The sequence below is a fragment of the Medicago sativa genome, chromosome 3 (genome assembly GCF_051527215.1).
Source record: "Medicago sativa cultivar Bolivia chromosome 3, Bolivia_mono, whole genome shotgun sequence".
Taxonomy (NCBI): domain Eukaryota; kingdom Viridiplantae; phylum Streptophyta; class Magnoliopsida; order Fabales; family Fabaceae; genus Medicago; species Medicago sativa.
In genome coordinates, this window is record NC_140751.1 from 97,095,015 (window position 1) to 97,108,712 (window position 13,698).

The 13,698-nt window shown below is 30.0% G+C and overlaps 2 protein-coding genes across 2 annotated transcripts; one reads left to right on the forward strand and one right to left on the reverse strand.

The window, feature by feature from the left end:
* LOC146942530 (uncharacterized) lies at positions 1-3,003 on the reverse strand. The gene is made up of 2 exons (XM_085756558.1): positions 2,917-3,003; positions 1-1,542 (listed from the first exon to the last, which is right to left on the reverse strand). Exons 1-2 carry the CDS (start codon positions 2,956-2,958, stop codon positions 145-147), a joined length of 1,440 nt encoding a protein of 479 aa, XP_085612684.1. The 5' UTR covers positions 2,959-3,003; the 3' UTR covers positions 1-144.
* Positions 3,004-11,717: 8,714 nt separating this feature from the next.
* LOC146942531 (BURP domain-containing protein BNM2C-like) lies at positions 11,718-12,915 on the forward strand. Its single transcript, XM_085758050.1, has 2 exons — positions 11,718-11,868; positions 11,955-12,915. Exons 1-2 carry the CDS (start codon positions 11,812-11,814, stop codon positions 12,723-12,725), a joined length of 828 nt encoding a protein of 275 aa, XP_085614176.1. The 5' UTR covers positions 11,718-11,811; the 3' UTR covers positions 12,726-12,915.
* The last annotated feature ends 783 nt before the right edge of the window (positions 12,916-13,698 follow it).

The following is a 13,698-nucleotide window of genomic DNA, read 5'->3' on the forward strand; positions in this document are numbered from 1 at the left end:
TTCCATAGCAATATCTTAACCTCACAAGCATAAAATTATTAAAAAGCATAATACATCACATACATACTTAGTAATCATTGAAATATAGCAGCAACAACTTATTTAATTATGTTACATTAGTTGCATTCAATTTCATTGTTACGTTTATGCATCATATTTAGCAACACTTGATTTGGTCTCAAAATCCTTCTTTTCCTTAACATCATTAATGACATTGTCTCCATAAAGAAAAAAGTTAAGTCTTGGTTTAAAATCTTTAGTGATCACCTTGTTTTCCTTTGCATCATTACCATTGTCTCCATAAAGAAAAAAGTTAGGTATGGGTTCAAAATCTTTAGTGGTCCTCTCATTTTTCTTTGCATTAACCTCGTTTTCTCCATAAAGAAAAAAATTAGGTCTTGGTTCAAAATCTTTAGTCAGCCCCTTGTTTTCCTTTGTATCAACCCCTTTTTCTCCATAAAGAAAAAAGTTAGGTCTTGGTTCAAAATCTTTAATGGACCCTTTGTTTTCCTTTGAATCAACCTCATTGTCTCCATATAGAAAAAAGTTAGGTCTTGGTTTAAAATCTTTAGTGAGCCCCTTGTTTTCCTCTACATCAACACCATTTTCTCCGTAAAGAAAAAAGTTAGGTCTTGGTTCAAAATCTTTATTGACCCCCTTGTTTTCCTTTGTATCAACCCCTTTTTCTCCATATAGAAAAAAGTTAGGTCTTGGTTCAAAATCTTTAGTGGCCTCATTGTTTTCCTTTGCGTCAACCCCATTTTCCCCATATAGAAAAAAGTTTGGTCTTGATTCAAAATCTTTAATGGACCCATTGTTTTCCTTTGCATCTACCCCATTTTTTCCATAAAGAAAAAAGTTAGGTCTTGGATTAAAATCTTTAGTGGCCCCCTTGTTTTCATTTGCATTAACACCATTTTCTCCATAAAGAAAAAAGTTAGGTCTTGGCTCAAAATCATTAGTGGACCCCTTGTTTTTCACGGTATCTACCTTTTTTTCCCCATATAGAAAAAAGTTAGGTCTTGGTTCAAAATCTTTATTGACCCCTTTGTTTTCCATTGTATCAACCCCTTTTTCTCCATATAGAAAAAAGTTAGGTCTTGGTTCAAAATATTTAGTCGCCTCCTTGTTTTCTTCTCCATCAACCCCATTTTCCCCATAAAGAAAGAAGTTAGGTCTTGGTTCGAAATATTTATAGGACCTCTTGTTTTCCTTTGCATCTACCCCATTTTCTCCATAAAGAAAAAAGTTAGGTCTTGGTTTAAAATCTTCATTGGCCACCTTGTTTTCCTTTGCATCAATCGCATTGTCTCCGTAAAGAAAAAAGTTAGGTCTTGGTTCAAAATCTTTAGTGGCTCCCTTGTTTGCCTTTGCATCAATTTCATTGTCTCCATAAAGAGGAACATTAGGTTTTTGGGTCTTGAGATTCTTTTTAGCGTTGTTGTTAAGGAGTACTTGAATATCTTCTTTTGTATCTTGGTCTTTCATGACAAGTTTTGAGTGTTCTCCCGGATCTTTTCTTGATTCTATAGTTGTTGCAAACTGTACACACACACAAAAATAAAGACAGCGGAAAAATTAATGGTGCAAATATATTTATAATATCGGTGTTGCTATCTTTCAAAATAGCTATGGAAGTTTTTAAAAAATGGGAAAGCGAAAAATTATTATTAATTAAAGTGTAACACAAATAACCATTTTACAACCACCCTTGATAATATTTGAGTTTTTTCCGCTTGAGCTTTTCATTGTCAATCTATTATTACCACTAGGCTATACCTTGTAGATAAATAGCTATGTAAAGTATTCTCACCAAAGGTTTGGACTTCCTTAATTCTTAGTTACATTATCTTTTTATATGATTTTCGCTAAATGTCAAAGCACATTAATTATTTTCTTACTGAACTACATTCTCTTAAGAGTTAAATAAGTTTTTCTTTCTTAAAAATATAACGAATTTTGATTTTAGTACTTAAAAAATAAAACGGGATGTTTTCATCCTCACAAAAATTTTCGTTTTATTTTTTATCCCTAAGAGAAATAATTTTGACATGTCTTTCATGTTTCTAGAATATAATATGAACATAAAAAAGTTGACATAATAGAATTTCAACACAATTAAAATTCCCCCGTTTTAAACACAATAAAAAAGTTAATTCATTTTAACTTGTGATAGACTAATCATGCATGAGAATATGTTAGACTCAACTAAATTTGATCAAAACCAACTATTTGACTGGTTTAGTGAACCGGAACTGGTTTTGGTTCTCTTTAAAAAAACAAACAGAAAAAGGTGATGGAAATAGAAAGTTGCTGGAAGCAGCTTGTGTGGAAAAAAGAAAGGGGCGTTCAACATACGCACATACAGAGAACGAGGAACGAGAGCAATAATTATAGGGAACAAAAGGAGAGTGTGGTTTCTTTATTAGAGAATCTCTACTCTTATATGGTCAATCAGCAAGTCGGTTTTTAAAACATAGCTTAATTAGTTGGTAAGGGTTCCTTTCCTATAAAAAAATGTATGTTAGTAAGCGTTGCACCGTCGAAGAAAAAAATGCTAACAAATGTTCTTAAGTACTAAAAGTGATAACTATTGTAAGAAAAAGTTGCGTAATTATTATTTTATATGTGTTTGATTTATATTTTAAGACAAATTTTAATAATGTCCTTAGACATTTGTTAGCATGATGTAAACATAAAAACAGTTGTTTCAAATTGATATATGACAATATAAACTCGGCTAAGATACCAATGTTGTTAAGAATACCAATGTTGTAAATGATATGACAGTAAAGAATATTTATTTTTTTTTTCACAAAACTATCATTTTTTTTTTGTTGGAAATACTATGGTACTATTATTTAATTTTGAATAAATTATGGGTGCTGTTAATGAAACCACGAAAAGTGAACATACCAAGAAAAGAAAGAGAGGCAGTAAAGCAAGAGCAGGTCTCATCTTAAGAATCAAATTAAAGCCTTCAATGTGTGTTTTAGGTTTTGATGGATGATCCTTTATGACTTGTTAATCCTCTATTTATAGGTAGATTCTCAACGCCCATGCAATGAGAGATAGCACGTGACCACGTGCCTCTGTTATGCATCCATTTGAGAAAAATATTGATGCTACGTCACTGCTCATGTCTCTAGTTTTAATTATACAGTGTGTCCAAAAGAAGGAAAATGTTAGTAAGCATCTATTTCACTATCTGACCTTCCACATATTTGGTTCTTTACTTTCTGGCAACATTACTTCTAAAATCATTTCCGGCAATTTAACTTTGGCTTAATTGCACTTTTGACCCTCTATCTTTCCAAAACTTGCGGTTACAGCCCCCTAACTAATTTAAATACAAAACAGCCCCCTAGGTATTGAATCTTTGACAGTTTTGGCCCCCAACGCTGACGTGGCACCCTAAATGAGGTGCCACGTGTCATTTTTTTATTTTTTTTTTTGGGCCTTGGGGGGCCAAAACTGCCAAAGATTCAATACTTAGGGGGCTGTTTTGTATTTAAATTAGTTAGGGGGCTGTAACCGCAAGTTTTGGAAAGATAGGGGGCCAAAAATGCAATTAAGCCTTTAACTTTCAAGTCATTTATATGTTTGTCTTTTAACTCCAAGTATTTCTACATTCATGCTATTTAAACTTAATTGTTATATCGATTTAAGTCATTTAATTTAAGAACAATTTAACATTAAACATTTAGTTTGCCGATCAAGTCTAGTGGAATTTTTTTTGCAAGTCTATACCTTTTTGTTTGAACTTTCGTAGTCACAACGATTAAATATTTACTTATGTTATCCTTGTGAGTTTAGCTCACTTGATAAGGGATAATGCATAATTTATGTAGGGGTTGAGGTTCGAACTTCGGACACCTCACTTATTCACTTTAATGTGAATTTCTCTAGCCGCTACGCTGCTTGACAAAAAAAAAATATTTACTTATGTTTTGAATTTGGTTGACTTTTTTTAGACCGAAAATATATGCAAACATATTTTTTTTTGAAGGAATATGTAAAACATATGTTAAGGCTTATCATGTGATGTCTTGACAATCTAATATTTTCTTAAAAAAAAAAAAGGACCAATAAAAAATCATATTTATATAAAATTATATATAAAAAAAGGACCAATAACATGCTTCAATATTAAGAGAAAAAAAAGTGTATTTGTTTGTCAACTTTTCTTGCTTCAATAACTTGCGTTTTTTTATTATTTTGTGTACAATAATTATCCAAAATCCAAATAATGACCAATAACATGACCGTATGAACAAAAATATGGGATTATTATTTATTCATACTTTACATTTAGAGTGAAAGCATAACCATCTCTTTTAACAAGAAGGTAATTAGGCAAGAGGTCTAATAAATCAATATTCACAAAAATTCTAGCATAATAACCAAACTGCTTACTACTTGTAGCTTCATCTAGGGCAAGAGAAATGGTAATACCTCTGGTGATTGCAAAGAGAATTATTGGCATTCAATACTCAAGGGGAAGCCCATATGAATCCTAATCAAACATTGAACATTTGTATTTTTTGACCAAATTCAGATTGAAATATGGCGTCTAAGAGAATAAACGAAGAATCCGACCCTAAATGAACATGGAAAAAAAAAAAAAAACTCTTATTGATATGGCTATTCCCCCGTCTCACAATAATTGTCTCTTTACCAATTTTTCTTTTTCTCAAAATAATTGTCATTTTAGAATACCAATGCAGCATTTATTATTATTTTCCATTATTATACTCCACTAACTACAATTAATAAGGGTGTTTTAGTAAATGACACTACTTTTACCATCAAAATCAACACAATTAATCATTTCCTTAATAACCATGCATAAACCTTAAACGACTATTATTTAGAGACGGAGGAAGTAGTATTTTCCAAGATCAATCCAAAGAGCAATTAATTTTCTGCCATTGTCGTCAATTGGTAAAAAAGATTCACATTTCCTTAACAATAATCTCCTTGAAGGAAGTTCCACACCCACCCCCAGAGACCAATGCAGTCCCAATAATTGTCTCATAGAATTTTCTAATTAATAAACATGTTTGACTTTATTCATAACTACTTTTAAAATAATTCATTTAAATGGTTGTAATTTGATTTTAGTGTAACATTCACTCACAATGTATACAAATTAAACTTTTTAAAATTATTTTTCAACATTTTATCTCATACAATCTTTTTTTACGTCCAATTAAATTTTTGATGTTTTTGTTCAATAATTGTATGTGTGTTGTTTTAATTTACTCGTAGTTTATCATACTTTATTAACCCAATATCTTTAATGAGATGATAAGGACTCTCTTCCAACTTAATTAAGGTCTTGAATTCGAATTCAACCTTATAAATGTAACTTACCTCTCCCTGGAAACTCTAAGAAAGTTTGGACTCGAGACCTCTGAATTCAAAGCATGTTTTACCACTAGACCAAACTCTTGAATTTAATAAATAAAAAATTGTTACTATTAATTATATTGAAACAAAAGACGTATTTTGAAATTTTATTGAAACAAAAGACATATTTAACTCATTAATATATTATTTACCTTTTGTTATAGAAAAAGCTATATGCAAACACAAAATGTGTTGAACATGGCCACAAAAAACAGAGTACACTACCCACGTCGGCCAAATGCCAATAAGCTTAAGACAATGACAAAATACAACCAAATACATCATGATAGTGATAAAATTATCACATATATACATCACATTCAAAAATCAAACATTCCAAACCGAATGCAATTAGATCAAATAAAATATGATATAACCTATTCATCCAATAATAAAAACAAACTTGTACACATACAAAACTATCTTATTTATGCACCATTAAGCAAAACAAGCAATCCTAACCAAAGTACCCATCCTTTTTTATAATGCCATTTGCAAATAGCCAAAAACATCCGTGTTAGTAATCTAGAATCCACCCACAAGCTACCACCATATAAACCAAGCTGACACCACCAATGCCATGTCTCTCTCTAATTACATCTACTAAAGTTAAGCCTCTCAACCACTTCTACAATTGATTTACCTCAAGCCCGCTCCTCTCATACACCAAAACATATGTGCCCGTATACGATCTCCAACTTGCCGATGCTTAATTCTATCACCTCACCAAAGCACCATCGTGATACAAGAATTTAGATCTTTTAAATTGAATAAAGTGTAAAGTGAAAAATTAAAAGTTGTTATTCTCAATTGATCCCAACTCTTTTAACAAATTCATGATTTATAATGATGTACTTATAATATTTACTTGTAATCACAAATTCATGATTTACAATGATGTACTTATGATATCTACTTATAATTTCTTAATTGATGATTGTTATTATTCACTTTACGATTTAAAGTGAATCCGCTTATTCTAGGAGTCTGATCTATTCCGAGTCACTCTTTTTCAACTTGCTTAAAATTAAAATATATGAAAATGCAACATATTAATTTTGTTGAAAAGAACTTAGCTTTTGAGAATTGATGAATTATGAAATATCTCATGGAGCTAGCATGAATTGTATTTACTAGAATAAAAATGTCACATCTTTATTAACTCTGTTTTTTTCAGATGAAGAAAAATACTAACGTGTCTGGACAAAAAGTGACATACTATTTACTAACCATTATTTCTCCATCTCTAATCTCTAATTCAGTTTCTCGGTCATCCCTATCCTATAATCATAAAAAATGTTATTATTATTATTATTATTATTATTATTATTATTATTATTATTATTATTATTATTATTATTATTATAATTGTATTTACTAGAATAAAAATGTCACATCTTTATTAACTCTGTTTTTTTCAGATGAAGAAAAATACTAACGTGTCTGGACAAAAAGTGACATACTATTTACTAACCATTATTTCTCCATCTCTAATCTCTAATTCAGTTTCTCGGTCATCCCTATCCTATAATCATAAAAAATGTTATTATTATTATTATTATTATTATTATTATTATATTATTATTATTATTATTATTATTATTATTATTATTATTTATTATTATTATTATTATTTTTTAAGAAGCTAAATTAGCTCACCTAAATTGGCACCGGAGAGAATCGAACCTGAAACCTCAAGGAGGAGCACACTCCCAGATCCCAAGTCAATACTACTAAGCCTTATTATTATTATTATTATTATTATTATTATTATTATTATTATTATTATTATTATTATTATTATTATTATTATTATTATTATTATTATTATTATATTGTGATACAATTGTAATCATCTTTTCTTTTAATCTGGTTTGTTTCTTATAGGTTCTTCTATTCGAGGTGATTTTATTTGATGTGTAGTGGGCGCTAAGGTTTTGTTTGCGAGTTTGGAAAGAAAGTGAGAGAGGGTTTGGGAAAAAAGGAGGGAGTAAGTGGAATAAATAGAGAGCATTGGGAAGATATGGTTTTGAGGGTTTATTTTTCTTCAAAATTTAAAACCCTCCTCATTTGAGAAGGTCAATAATTGTATTGAAGGAGTGTTTTGGAGGTTTGAGAGAGTTTATATAAACTCTTCAAGTTTAATAATGTTGTTATCATATTTTTAAAATTAAAAATATATTAATCATAGCATTAATTTATCACTCTCTAAAAAAATATTCTTTCAAAAAAAGTGAATGATTTCTCAATTTTTCCCTATATTTCTCACCCTCCATAGTCCTTCCTTCCCCTTCCTTCTAAACTCTCATACAATGTCTAAATGAATATTTCTCTCATTTAGAATTTGAACTTTGATTCATTATATTATGAGAGTATAATTGTCTTCTATTAAATCCAACTAGGGTCGGTACAATGCTCTTATTTAAATACTTGAACAAAGATAACCACTACTAGGAATGTATATAAAACAAACCGTCAAAATTTAGAAAAAAGAAAATTAGAAATGTTAACAACACATATTTTAATACACATTTTTTAATATATTTTCTTTGATTGGTTAAAATTCATATAGGTCTTACTAAATCATGTGAGCCTCATATAAATTTGGTGGGATCCATGTGAATTTTAACCAATCAAATGGAGACGTTGAAAAATATGTGTCGCTAGCATTTTTCAAAGACAGATATTTTAATCTTCTCATTTCTAATATGTCTTAAACAATATATGTTGCATCATATATATGGTTAAATATATTTTTGTCCTTGCAAACGGTTTTTTTTGTTCTCATAAAAAAAATCACTTTTTTGTATAAAATTATCCTGCAAGCAATTTTGATTTGTCCTATTGTTAATCCTTCGGGAAAAAAAAATAGTCTTATTATTAAGTTAGCTTAAATTTTAAATGTTTTTTTAAGAAAAGTTTAAAACATTATAAAAGTTCTAGCACAAGATATAGCTCAAAATTCAATTTTAGGTCTAAATTTTCATTACTTTTATTATAAGTTTTTTTTTGTTAAAAAAATCATTTTAATTCATCTCATATTAAACAAAAATGTAGGATGACTTTTTATAATGTCCTAAACACAACTATAGTAGTCCCCCGTTGTTGGTTGCTTTGACAGTTTCTAGGTCATATGGAATGTTGGTTCCAGGTTCAAGTTCAAGTATTGTCATCTGATAGTGTGTGTCTTGGTGTGCGTGTCATATTTATTTGCTATTTCGACTAAGCTGTAAAAAAATATAATTGTACTAAATCGTTCAAAAAAATTAAAGCTGAACCAACATAATGTGACATATATGGTAGATACTTAAATCCAATAATATTTTGGTCCAAAGTTTGATATTTGATCGGTGAGTATGGAGAAATATTTGTGGTGAGGGACCAACCCTTTAAAAAAATTAAGTTATCTAAGATGATTAGTTCACCCTAAAATTTCACAACGTTAATCAATTTACCCACTCCGTCAAATTATTCTGTTAGTCAACATGACGTTTTGCAAATACCCTCATGAAGTTTTGCACTTATGTGCAAAATGCCCCCTGAACTTGAAAATTTATATTTTTTTCAGTGATAAACTTCAGGGGGTATTTGCAAAACGTGATGTTGACTAACATAAAAATTTGACGGAGGGGATAAATTGATTAATGTTATGCAATTTCAGGGGAGGTAATTGAAGTTTTGTTAATTTCAGGAGATAATTGACGAAACTTACAATTTCGGAGGTAATTGCCCATTTACCCCAATATCAATCTAACAGCATGAAGTATCTGTGTAAACAAAAATATTTCAGAGGAATAAAAGTGTATTTTTTTCATAGATATAAAATACGAAGTTTAAAATTTTATAGTGTATAAACATATTTAATCAATTCCCTCAAAAAAAAAAACATATTTAATCAATTAGTCATTCTTACGTTTTCAAAAAGAAAACAAACTCTTTCAAAAAGAATCTCCTTAAAAAAAAAACTATATCCAAGCACAAGATACAATGCACGCCGTCGGCCAAAATACCAATAAGGGAAAGACAATGACAAACTATAACGAAATACATCAAAATAGAGATAAAATTGTTACATATCACTATCAAAAAACAAAATTTCTTTTTTTGAAGGGAAGAAACAAAATTTCTATTATTTTAATTTCCTTGCTTATGTAAAACACTTGCCAATCTAAAATTCCAATCGAATCTAGAGCATAATAAAAAATCAAATATCTACAAAAAAAAAATATCAAATGCATTGCTCCAAGGCAGCCACAACCAATCATTCGTAACCAAATTTAGATAAGATCAATTTTATAGTGCACAAGTGAGATAAACATTTTTTTTTACATAAACCCTCCAAATCATAGAGAAAGGGACTCTAGTAATATGACATTTAGCCATGAAATAACTTTGTATCATGTAAAAGTTAGTTTTTTCTATTGAATTAATAAATCTTACCATTAAATCAAATAAGATACAACAAAACTTATTAATTTAATTGTTAAAAATAATAAACTTATACATAACACAAAACTATTTAACTTACGCACATTACACCCACCCAAAAAAAACTTATGCACATTAAATAAAACTTCCTATCATAACCAAATAGTCAATCATCATATCCTTGTATAATGGCATTTGTAAATAGCCAAAAACGTCCATGTTAATATTTCACCTATAGCTATATCCAGCCAACCACAAGGTTCTCTCTTTTTGGCGTAATCTATCGACTATAATCCACCCACAAGCTACCACCATATAAACCAAGTTGACACTGCTACGTATCTCTCTGATTACATTTATTATAATCAAGCAGCTAGGGACATTTAACAACATAACTAATAGATCACACTTATGATAATTTACATCACAATAAAACATAGTTCACATATAAGCAAAACTCGTGACATGCACACTTTTCTTAATAACACATAGGTAGACAAACACATTCAAGTCTATTGGTTAACAAATCCTCAAACATTATTCACTAAGATGACATGCATATATATCTCCCACCCTCGCCGTCCTAACTCCTAATTGAGGACCATATTAAAAACACCTAGCAAGCCCCGTCAAAGGTTGGGAAACACAGGAATAATACTCTTCAAGCATTGTTGAAATATAATTAAATAACTTTTGTCTTTGAGTGAAATAAGTCGTCATTTTTTTAGTTATTATCAATCATCAAATTAATCGTCTCTTTTTAATTATTATTATTATTATTATTATTATTATTATTATTATTATTATTATTATTATTATTATTATTATTATTATTATTATTATCATCATCATCGAGAATTTAATTGTTTACTTTTAATTATTGTCAAATAGTATATAATTGACTCTTTTGAAAGAAAATGACATTTTGGATTAATCCAGTGGTGAGTTAGAGCACAAGTCATCATAAAAAAATAACCGTTTTTTCAACATGGTTTAGGTGTAGATTAAGGTTTCGTTTGTTATAGATTAAAAAAAGTGAATTTTACTTCATATTTTTAAAAACGATTTTTGTGAAAACTTACTCAAAAGTAGTAGTTATTTTGAACTTGTTTGTTATATTTAATTAGTGGTGAATGGCTTCACATCAATGAGGCTACATTTTGGCTACCCAAAAAATAAAAAAACAAATCTTGAATAATTAGTATAATTTTGAATGTCACTACTCCATTAATATATTATTCGGTTATTTCAAACAATTTTGTTGGTTCAAAAAGGATGATATTAAAATAAACTGGTATGGAGCCCGTGCCAAGCACGGGTAATTACTGTTATTTGCAATTCTATAGATAGTAAAATAAATAGTGATAATGTATTTAGTTTAGTGTCTATTTTTTAAAACTTTATAGAGTGCAACTTTTATAAATAACTATTGTAAGGTTTTATTTTCTTCGTTGTCATTTCATTAAATATAAGTAAAAATTAATGTGAAATTATTTTACTTATTGATTCAGTATAATATGTTAGTTTTTAAAATATATTTTATTTCTTCTTTATATTTGGTCCCTTCGTAAAAATTGTGTCAGCTTCGCCGCTTGTTTATATTTCTTTGTTAAAAAAATATAACAAAAAGATAAAACGCTACAAGATTTATTTATAAAAAACGATAATACTAAACACAGCGAAGGAAACTTCGTGAAGCTGATCAATAAAATCTTGACTGCCGTGTTTTCCGGGAATAACAGATTTTGATTGGTTGAATTGTGTGTCGGGAGCACTTTGGGAAGCTTTTTCTCTGGATATATAGCACTGCTGTATAAAAAATTTGTACTAATAATTAAATTGTCTTGATATTTTTTTTGTTCTTATATAATCCAAGTAAGATCTTGTTGTTTAACTCAAGCACCGAGTCTTCACTCTTGAGTCTGTACTAATTCGATCTCTTTCTACTCATTCAACGTTGAAAATAGAAATATGGGAATAAATTTTATATCTTGGATCCTCCTTCTTCATCTATTAGTAATCCTATTGGTATGTTAAAAGTTTAAGTTAACTTCTCTTGAAACTCCGTTTCTCTTTTTATTTTAATTAATAACTCTCATTTTGTACTTTTGCAGTGTTCTCATGGAGACCAAGCGAGGGAAATTCAAAACAACCATCATCATGATCATATGAGTCATAATATGGATCCTTCACTAATGGTGTTCTTCACTTTGAAAGATTTGAAAGTAGGGAAAATAATGCAAATTTATTTTCCTAAGAGAGACCCATCAACTTCCCCTAAGTTATGGTCCAAAGAAAAAGCTGAATCACTTCCTTTTTCATCAAACCAACTCTCATATCTTCTCAAATTCTTCTCTTTCTCTCAAGGTTCACCTCAAGCCATGGCAATGAAAAACACTTTAAGAGAATGTGAGAGTAAACCTATCAAAGGAGAGGTAAAATTATGTGCTACCTCTTTTGAATCTATGCTTGAATTTACACAAAACGTTCTTGCTTCAAAATCTGAAATCCAAGGTTATGTAACTTTGCACAAAACCAAGTCAAGTGTTACTCTCCAAAAATACACTATAGTAGAAATTCTAACGGAAATTCTAGCTCCCAAAATGGTGGCTTGTCACACCGTGCCTTACCCTTATGCTGTTTTTTATTGTCATGGCCAAGAAAGTGATAATAGGGTGTATAGAGCTTCATTGGTTGGTGAGAATGGAGATAAGGTGGAAGCTATGGCGGTTTGTCATATGGATACATCACAATGGGCACCAAGTCATGTTTCATTTCAAGTTCTTGGAGTTACACCAGGAAGCTCTTCTGTGTGTCACTTTTTCCCAGCGGATAATTACATATGGGTCCCTAAATTGAAATCACAAGGTTCTTCTAGGATGTGATTTCTAGATAGATATAGTATAGGGTGGCATAGTATAGTAGTACTAGTGTGCTTGCACATTGTGTTTACGTGCTTCCATGCTGCTAAAATAAATAATAGTGTGTTGTCACAGTGTCTTACAAGCTAAATAATGTAATATAAAATAAATTTCTTATTTATAACAGTGTATGTAAGAGACTTTGCTTTGATAATTTTGTTGTAATTTTGAATCATGACGTTATGATCTGCTTATTCAATATCTCCACGCCGAAACTTAGCTTTTAAATGAGTTTATATGTTAATATAAATTTATTCATCGCTTTTAATTGAGTTTCTGTGTTCAAGAAAATTTTAATGTAGCGATACTCCATGGTAAATACATCACATGAAGAAAAAAGTATATTACAGAAACCAAACTACTTCATTCATCAGTAACAAGGTTAAACATAGGGAGCTTATGTATACACTCGAAAAGTGAAGTTTACCGATATACTTTCTTTCAAAATCAATAAATTAATGATCATTTTTTTATGAAATAAACAGTTATTTGTTGGTTTTTATATTTTAAGCAATATCATTTCATAAGAAAAACAATCCTTTTTCCCTAAAAAAAACTATCCTTTCATTGTTTATAAGAATTATATTACATTTTTTACATTTGGTTCCGGGCCAGCAAAAACCTAGTAGTAAGCAGCCTAAAGAGTTAAAGTCCAAGAGCACACAAGGCCAAGTACGGTGAGGGTGCACGCCTAGTCCTATGCAGATCACCGCACAGGAGTACGCCTCAAACCAATCTCCGCCATCCAACTCATCTCCAACTGCCTTTGTGAATCGAGCCACATCTCACGGGGACGGTTAGAACCCTCCGCTCTTATATATGAGTGACTGAGCGTTAGAACCCTGAAGGTACACTTTCGTTCACCAATTTCTTCGCACATAACCACCTCTTTCATATATTGACTTGAGCGTTCGAGCGGTAACGTGCCTGCAACCTG